This window comes from Dendrobium catenatum, unplaced genomic scaffold (assembly GCF_001605985.2).
Source record: "Dendrobium catenatum unplaced genomic scaffold, ASM160598v2 fragScaff_scaffold_338, whole genome shotgun sequence".
In the NCBI taxonomy this organism is placed as follows: Eukaryota; Viridiplantae; Streptophyta; class Magnoliopsida; order Asparagales; family Orchidaceae; genus Dendrobium; species Dendrobium catenatum.
The window spans coordinates 422,315-431,998 of NW_021318800.1; the positions used below are offsets into that span (position 1 = coordinate 422,315).

The following is a 9,684-nucleotide window of genomic DNA, read 5'->3' on the forward strand; positions in this document are numbered from 1 at the left end:
TCCGGTCAACCGAACCAAATGTTCCTCTGCATCCGGTCGGAGGACATAATAAATGCTCCATTAAACCTCTCTTTCTGGAAGTCGTGAAATATATATATATATATATATTAAGAAAAACGTAAAGAAAATTGAAGTCACCGCCAAGCCTTCCAAGTTGCTGCGGGTGCAATAAATTCTTAGGTTAGTTGATGAGCAAAACGTCTCAGAAACCAACAAACAAACATCCACCGTACGTTCTCGCTGCTGATCTGACACTGACGGATAAAAGCAAATTGGTTTTGCTCAACAAAAATGAATTAAAATAATTATGAACAGATTTTTTATTGTCGGTTAAACTGGCGGTATAGAATATCTCTGCTAGACGTGGCAACTTAGGAGACCGAAATGGCTCACTATTTTCCCATTCAATTATATCTGACAAACCACAAGCCACAGTAAATCATAGCCATTTGTTATACCAAACACATGTACTTTCACCCAATTCTACTGTCTTATTACTCAGCCTTAATTACTTCTGTTTTCGTGATTTAGTAGATTTATCATGGCAAACTCCGCCACATCTCAGATTGGGAAACCTCTGTAAATTAAATGTCTTTACTGAGACCTTAAGCATCCCTTCATCCCTGAAATTTGTTGTCTCCAACTTTAAGAGCATCGTACCCACAGAGTTGTCTGCTGATAACTACTCCCTAAGGCATTCTCAAGTCAGCAAAATTCTTCATGCAAAGATTTCTCAAGCTTTATGGAATCCACCTCCACACCTCCTCATAGTCTTTATCAATAACCAGACGATACTACCATTCCTAATCCCTCCTATACACAATGGTTATTCACTGCCAAAATTTAGTTGTGGCATTATGTTTCACTATCACCCCATATGTATTACCTTATATCCTTCACCTTGAATCTACCTTTGTATCTGGACTACCCTTGAGCACCAATTTCAGTCCACTAATAACTTTAAGTTTATTCAGCTCAAGAATGTGCTTCATAATATATCAATGAAAAATCTAACCATGACCAAATATTTAACTGATATCAAAACATTAGTAGATTAAATAGTAGCTGCTGGATATACAATTGATATAGAGGACATTATCCTCTACACTCTAAACGATCTTCCAACCTCATATCTAGGGGTGCCAATATTGAACCCATTCCGAAAATCTAGCCCGAAAATTTCGGGTTTGTGTTGACCCGAACCCGAAACAGGTCGGGTTCAACAATTCGACCCATTTCAAAAATCGGGTCGGGTTCGGGTTTGACCAAAAATTAACCCGTTATTTACCCAAAAACTCATTTTGACCCGGCATCCCGATATTTACCCATTTTGATCCGAAAAGCAGAGATTAACCTGTTTTTGGACAAGAAAACTAGCAATTTTTTATTGACACTAGGTCATTCGGGTCGGGTCGGGGTTGACCCGAACCCGAAGCAGGTCAGGTTTGGGTTCGGAAAACCTACCCGTTTGCAAAAATTGGATAAGTTCGGGTTGACTCGAATAGTGCCGGGTTAGTTTCGGGTTCGACTCAAACCCGACCTATTACCCAAAATTGACACCCCTACCCATATCAAGCTTTCAAAACCTCAATAAGAACTATGCTCACACCTATAAGTCTTAACAATCTCTATTCCCTACTCATAAGTGAGGTAATTAATATTACGACAGAAGCAGCATGGGTTTCTCCTGCCAAAGATCCACATAAATGTTTATTCGTATAGATGCCGAAATAGAAGAAGTCGAGGCAGATTTATCCAAAACACTAATACTAACACCAAACCCCCACCATGTCCAGCATCTATCTTCCAAATATGTAACAATAAGGGACACTCTGCTTCAGTCTGCTGGCACTGATTGAATGTGCATTATATTCCACAATCACCATCAGCAGCTAACAAAGCCCTTCTAGCTTTCTCAAATCCACCCTCAACTGACTGGTATCTTGACTTTGGTGCTTCGTCCCAGTCACACATTCTCTTGACAATCTTTTCTAATCCAATCCATATCAAGAAACCGATAAGATTACAATCAGAGATGGCCGCTCGATTCACATAGCACACTCTGGTGCAAGACTCTTACAAACCCCGTCACGTAAGCTCCATCTCTCTCACCAACTACATATACTGGCTATAACACACAATCTTATTTCTATCTCTAATCTAACCAAAGACAACAGTATTTCAATCACATTTTACTCCTTAGGCTTTATCTTAAAGGAACTGAAGACAAATCGAACTATACTCAAGGGACCTTGTCATGATGGGTTGTATCCAATCACCCACTCTCTTCCTGAGTTCCTGGAAAAACAAATCAGCATTCACAACCATCAGCTCTACTTCCACCATTTGGCATAATCATCTCGGTCATCCTCACCGACGAGTTCTCGCTACCATATCTAATAGCAACCCTCAACTCCACATACCTAGTTTTTCATCAATATGTGTCTCATGTAGCGCCTCCAAAGGCCACAAATTAGTTTTTTGATAAATCCAAAAATAGGCAACATACACCATTACTTCTAATCAAGGATACAAGTATTATATTTCTTTTGTCGATGATTTTTCCTGATTCACTTGGTTATTTCCAATGAAAAACAAATATGATGCCATTAACTTCTTCATCAACTTTAAAACTCTAGTAAAAAAGCAAACCTCCTACAAAATTAAATGTCTCTGAACCGATGGTGGAAAGGAATACCTCAACGACCAACTCATTCATTTTCTAAAGCAATGGTATTCATTAACAGATCTGGTGCCCAAATACTCATGAACATAATGGATTAGTTGAACGCAAGCATAGACACATCCTAGACACTACTCGCATCCTACTTCATATCGCATCAATCCCATATTGTTACTGGCCCAACGTTGTTCTAACGGCTACCTATCTCATCAACCAAATTCCATCCACCACTACTAATAATGTTTCTCCACTTCAACTTCTCTACAACATTCAACCTTCATATTCCCACCTATGCACCTTTGGGTGCAAATGCTTCCCATTAACTCCTCCCCATATTCGACACAAACTAGCAACTAAATCTACATCTTATTTTTTCATGGGATATTCAGATTCCTACAAATGATACAAATGTATGGATCTTGCTACCAACCACATTCACATGTTCTAACATGTTATATTTGTCGAACATTCATTTCCATTTCATTGAACAACTATGTCCCTACAAACCTCTTCCACACCTATATCACATTTCCTACTTACTCCTACATCTATAACTCAGATAACTCAAATTACCCACACCGCAATACCAGACATTCCTATTTCCCACTCCACATCACCAGATACATTACCTATACCTACACAGCCACCCACTACTGCATCTCCATCTTTTAACCATTCACCACTAATTCCTATGGATCCATCTGAACCTCATATCTATCATCACATGATTACCAGACTGCAAAGGAGATCGCTAAAGCCTCGCACTCAATTCAACCTTCTCCATATGCAAACATGGTTAATTCCTCCATTTGATCCCACTACATACTCTGATGTAATTAAATGCATTGAACTGAGAAAAGTCATGGAAGCCGAGTTCTTTGACTTACAATAACAGGGCACGTGGATGCTCGTAACCCCACCTCCAAATGCCTCTATCTCAGGTGCAAGTGAACATATCGAACCAAACACCTCTCTGATAGATCTGTGGCTCGCTTCAAAGCCAGATTAGTTGCCTAGGAAAATGACCCATTTATTAATTATCAAAAGAGCTTATTCCCAAATATAAACTAATAAATAAATCAATTTTTAAAACTAATCATTAATCATTATAAAATTTTATAACTTTATTTTGTTTTATCAAATTATTTAAATAAAATATTTTTTTACAGACTTTTGAGTGAATTTAACACAAATTCACGCACATATCACATATCCAAATTATGAATTCAAAACTTCTTAATTGATAATATAAGCTCCCAACCAACTAAACAAAAATAATAAAATATAAACGAAAACATTCGTTACATTAAAAACTCAAAACAAGACCTTCACATAACTTAGAATTTTCCTCAGAACAATCTCACATTGATCAATTTATTTATAAGCCAACTCTTACAACTTCCCCTACAAACCCCCTCCTAAGAACCTCTCTTGCACCTCGTTGCATTTATTTGATTACACCCCCTAAATAAGGAACAATTATTACGTCCTCCGACCGGATGCAGAGAAGCATCCGGTCGTAGGCAAAAAAAACTCGGTACCGTGGTGTACCGAGTTTTTTGAAAAACTCGGTACACCTCGGTACCGCCTTTTTTTTTTCCTACGACCGGATGCTTCTTGCATCCGGTCAACCGAACAAAATAAAAACTCCTAAATAAGATCCATAAATGGCATACGGTTTAATTCAAAATAATATCACTTGGATGATTTACCATAAGCCAATTCCTTCAACTTCTCCACAAACTCCTCTAAGAACTTCTTTTGCACCTCACCATCCATGAAAAATTCTCTCCACTTGTCAAAACTCTCCCTCCCCTTCTCCTCCTCCATCACCCTCACCACCGCATCCCTCACCGCCTCCCTCTTAAACCCACCGCTTTCCTCTCTCTCCACCTCCACCCCAATTCCCAAATCCCCCGCGAACAGTCTGGCGTTGAGGTACTGATCACCTCTCTGCGGTAACAACACCAGCTTGCATCCCGACACCACCGCCTCCACCAACGAGCTCATTCCCGCGTGGCATACAAAGCACCCCACGCTTCTGTGACCAAGTATCAGCTGCTGCGGGGCCCATCCCTCCCTCACCAACCTCGCGCCGCTGCCGTCGGCGGAGGCCTTTCCGAAGGCGGCGGTGCCGCCCTTTAGCACGGCCAAGAATGGCTTTCCTGCCATCTCCAGCCCGAGCAAAAGCTCCTCGACCCCCTCTTCGCTAAGCGCTGTCTCGCTGCCGAAGGAGCAGAAGACGACCGAGCCATCAGCGAATTGGTCGAGGAAGGTCGTCCACTCGAGGCCGAGCGAGCCGGCCGGTGATTCGGGGACGACCGGGCCGGCGAGGAGGACCGGTTTGCCGAGCTGGGATTCGATGTAGTGGATGTAGGGAGATTCCATTTCCATGCAGGTCTTGGCGACGACGGCGGAGCAGCCGGTGAGACCAGTGAGGACGCGGTCCAAGACGGAGAGCTCGCCGGCGTCGCCGGAGCTTCTGAAGATGTAAGAGAAGTCGGCGGCTTGGTAGGCGGGGACGCCGGCGGAGAGCGCGGTGGAGTCAGGGAAGGCGGCCGGAGGGCGGATGAGTTCGCCCTGCAAGAATCTTTAGTTAGTCACTGTTATAAAAAAATGAAATCTTTTCACATTCTTTTAATATGGATGAATTAAAAAAAAAAAAAAAAAAACTTTGCCGCCGAACAATTAAACTTTTTTTCTTGGGAATTTGACTTAGGTCTTCGCTCTAGATATAGCACAGCCTATAGCTTTTAGTGCGAATTTTGAAATAAAACTTTGTCTAAAATTTAATGAAATACCGCAATGTTCGCGATGGAGTGCTTGCTGCGGCGGGAAGGGACGGTGAGGTAGGCGGTGGCGGCGGCGGAGAAAACAGAAAAGAAGAGCGTCTTCACACCGAGTGGGTGGGCGATGGAGGGGAGCCACGGCTGGGCGAAGTCAAAGAATACGAGATCTGGACGGAGGTCAACGAGGAGGGCGGCGACTTGTGGCTGCATGCTGTCGACGGCGAGCTTGAGGAGTTCGGCTGTGTGCTGGGGGAGGTCGGCGGTGCTCTCGGCTCCGGCGGGGAGACCGGGGATGGCGGGGAGGGGTAGGGAGTGGAGGCGTATGGAGGGTGAGGACGGGAGCAGGGAGGAGATGCGAGGGATGTTCGCCGGAGTGGATAGGAAGGTGATGTGGATGCCACCGGCGGCAGAGAGCTTGCGGGAAAGTTGGAGGAAGGGGCTAATGTGACCGAAAGCGACGAAAGGAAACATTAGTATGTGGAGGCTGCCGCGAGCAATGGCATCATCGATGTTGGCCATTGGAGAGTGGTAGAAAAAGTAGAAAAGAAAAGAGTAGGCGGAAGAGAGAGAGATAAGGGCTTACTGAAACTGAAGTAGACGGCCTTGGCCGGTGGCGATAGCTCGGCAACATTTATTGGCGAGCTATTATTTCCTGCATCATTTTTTTTAGGAATTATTTTTTTTTTTCAGGAATTATAGAACCATTCACTCCATGTGGTAAAAAAATGGGGGATTTACATACATATTATTTTATATTATTCTATTTATATATTTAATATTTAAAATTTTAATATTACATACATACCACCTTATATTATTTTAATATCAAATATATTACTCATGTTTCATTCTCACCGCACATATATTTTATTCAAAATTATGAGTTGTACATATATGCAATATTAAAGTATTTGATGTTATATGTGTAAATAGAGTAGTATATATTGGTGTATATGTAAATATGTCAAAAAATTTATACAAATTAAGCATGTCATTCTAATTAGCAGTAATCCAGTCTAGCTCGAGTCACAGTAAACTCGAGCTTAGCTCGTCACTCACGCCTAGCGAATGAGTTCAATCTCAGCTCGAGCATTCAAGCTCAGGCTCAATGGCTCAACTCGATATACAATCAAAAGCAGGATTTTTTCTTCTTCAATAAAGTCATGTACGTCAGTTCAATCTTCTTTAATTTTTATTTTTTTTTTTTCTGAAGAAGTTGTTGGTATAATAAATGGTGGTGGGATGTACACTTGTTTTTAATGTTGTCACTATCTGAGGTATGCATCAACTTTCATTAGGGTTTTAAATATTAATTTCAATTGAAAAAAATGATTTTTTTAATATTTAATTTATTTAAATCAAGTCGAGCTTAAACAAATTCAAACTCGTGCTCGATTAGTATTCGAGCTCGTGACTCGATAGACTCGAATTAAAAGTTCGTTAACGAGTCAAGCTCGAACTGACTCGGCTCTTTTACAGCCCTACATCCCATTATCATAAAGATACTTAGTAAAATATAAGAATAAAAAAGTTAAAATTTTTTAAATAATATCATTAATTTTTTTATTTCATTAAAACAAATTTAAAAACAATGTAAGTCTTTATCTTAGAGAACAACTAGCTCTGCTGAGCCAACAGGTGAGCTGATTTAGATGAGCTCCATTCTTATTAAGAGTCTCTCCTCCACCAACTCAACCCCTCCACCAACTCAGCCCTCCGCCTGCTTGTCAACTGAGACATTATTATGTGTGGAGATTGGACACATAATAATCTAAATCAGAGAACCGTCCGATTTTTTATTTGTGATTAGTAAAAGCGCAGCGGTGAACAATAAAAGCCCACTAACGAATAATAATTGTGTTTTTACCAAAGCCCTACATGGGGTCTTGGTTGGGTACCCACGCTTTAGGCTGGCGGGCTTTGCCCACCCATACCCACCTATGGTGACTTTTGGTATGATATACCCACCAACACCAACCCACTTTCCATGCTTCTTGAATACAATCTTCCGTGGATTAATGGCCTTGAGGTTTGTTGCCCTTTTCTTTGACTACAAGCTTTCAAGTTTCAAATCAAAATTTATTGTGGTCGTAGCACGGTTCAGTGTTGCGCACTACATAGCAAGGATTACTGTAATATAATGCATGCATATGGTGAGTAGTAATGTAAATCAGTTTGTCCCCTGATGTTGAGTACCCACCCATACCCACCCACAAGGTCATGGACATACCCATACCCACCCATGCCCATTGGGTATGGGTGGGTACTTGGGTGGGTGTGAGTATGGGCACCCAATGCAGGGCTCTGATTTTTACTATTCATAGAGATAAAATTATATGATTCTTTGTGTCTAGTCTAGGCACATAATAATCTCACCTACTGGCTTCACTTTTAATTATGATTTGGTTTTTTTAAGACATTTTAAATTATATTATTTTTAATATTTCATAAATTTATAATTTTAAAATTTATCCAAATTCTTGGTAGATGACTAGTTTCGAAGGCATGTGACCCACGCTTGAAATGCATCAAGGTAACATATAATTTTTTTCAAGAATAAATGATAATAAATAAATATATCCCAAAAATCAAGCACTAGCGAGGTGGCATCTCTGCCACCACAATGAAAACTATTTCTTCCTATATTTTATATAAATATTTTTATTATTTTATTATTTTCAAATGATACTCTCATGAGTACCGAAAAGCTCTCACAATTCGAAAAAATTTTTTAAGTTAAACTCACACGTACAACGCATACACAAAGACTCGAACTCAAAACCTCTTAGTTGGAAGCCTAAGCTCTCAACCAACAGGCTAAGGTGAGCTGCGTTAAAAAAAATAAAAAATTATTCGATGGGGACACCGAACAACATCATGAGACTAACTAGAACTCGCAATATCATTTGTTTACTTGGTATTGGTGCTCAGCACAGCTGTGTAACAGATGACGTGGCACTTTTTGGGTGGTCTCCGAACTGTACGCCTGTTAGCATTCGAGTTTGTTGATGTTGATAGTTCCTATTCTCTTTGGCTAGATTTAGTGACCTGTACGCAGCTCTTTTTAGTATATTTGTTGAGAGTTTTTTTATTAAAATCTTTAATTAAAGAGATTTTAGATTTGATTCTTTTATACATATTATTTATTATATATAATTTTTTTTTTCATGCATGCTCTTAGTAAATAAAAATTTTTAGCAGATTTCTATTAAAAAAAACTTTCTACAAAAAGCATATTAAATTAGATTTCTATTATTTGTTCCATTTTTCTTCAAATTCACATTTTTTTTTTCATTATCAATTTAATATTAAATAACCATTTCCTCCAATTTTTGCTCTGATCCAATAATATTTTAGGTGATTTCTATATTTTTCTTAAAAAACTCAAGATCATATTTCTCTGGCATATTTAGAAATTTTAAAACCATCTCACCCTATATTAGGCTATATTTCTCCTCTTTTATCTATATAAGGGCTTGATGGCATCGAAGAAACAAAACACAATATGGCGTGGTCCAATCTCCCAATAGATCTCCTATGTAGAATTTCATCGCAGTTGCCCAGCGTTGACTTCCTTCGCTTCTCCATTGTCTGCACCTCATGGAATTATGTTGTTGCTAATAAAGTAATCCTAGGTATTGATTGTCATCCCTCTCCATGACTTATCCTTCCCAACAAATTTGGAGAGGCCTCCGGCACACTCGCCTTTTGTGATATTGCCATTAAAGAAGAGGATGACCTCTTTTGCGATCACCTTTTATGCTCTCTCGACTACCACATCTCTGATCGTAGATGTATTGGCTCCAAGGATGGATGGCTCGTGACACTTGACAAAATAGATCAACAACCTCGCATTTTCAACCCCCTCACAAAGGCTGAAATATGCCTCCCATCCTTCTGCACAATCCCCGAAGAACAATGCCATAGGATCAGGCATGAATATACTTCAAATGACTCTATGGAGACCTTTTATAATGAAATTCGTCCACAATTTAGCACAGATGCGAAAAAGTTTCCTGAAATATATTTTCGAAAAATTGTCATCTCTTCTAATTACTCGCATGGAACTGCTTGTTGCATCTACGGTTATAGGAAATTTTTGGCTTTAGTAAAGCCCAATGACCAAGCCTGGGCACTCGGTCCACAAGTGCCTTATTATGACACCAACAAGCTTGAGGTGTTTGAAGATGTTTTTTATCATAATGAAGAGCA

At 39.9% G+C, this 9,684-nt stretch overlaps 1 protein-coding gene across 2 annotated transcripts; it reads right to left on the reverse strand.

The window, feature by feature from the left end:
• Positions 1 to 3,948: 3,948 nt before the first annotated feature.
• Positions 3,949 to 6,094, reverse strand: LOC110100597 (anthocyanidin 3-O-glucosyltransferase). 2 transcript variants are annotated; one of them, XR_003700295.1, is made up of 3 exons: positions 5,485 to 6,094; positions 4,313 to 5,263; positions 3,949 to 4,202 (listed from the first exon to the last, which is right to left on the reverse strand). XR_003700295.1 is itself a non-coding variant. In XM_028693712.1 (2 exons), exons 1-2 carry the CDS (start codon positions 5,989 to 5,991, stop codon positions 4,379 to 4,381), a joined length of 1,392 nt encoding a protein of 463 aa, XP_028549545.1. In that variant the 5' UTR covers positions 5,992 to 6,094; the 3' UTR covers positions 3,949 to 4,378. The 2 variants fall into 2 exon arrangements, 1 of the variants encoding a protein (XP_028549545.1); XM_028693712.1 differs by having other exon boundaries at positions 3,949 to 5,263.
• Positions 6,095 to 9,684: the final 3,590 nt, after the last annotated feature.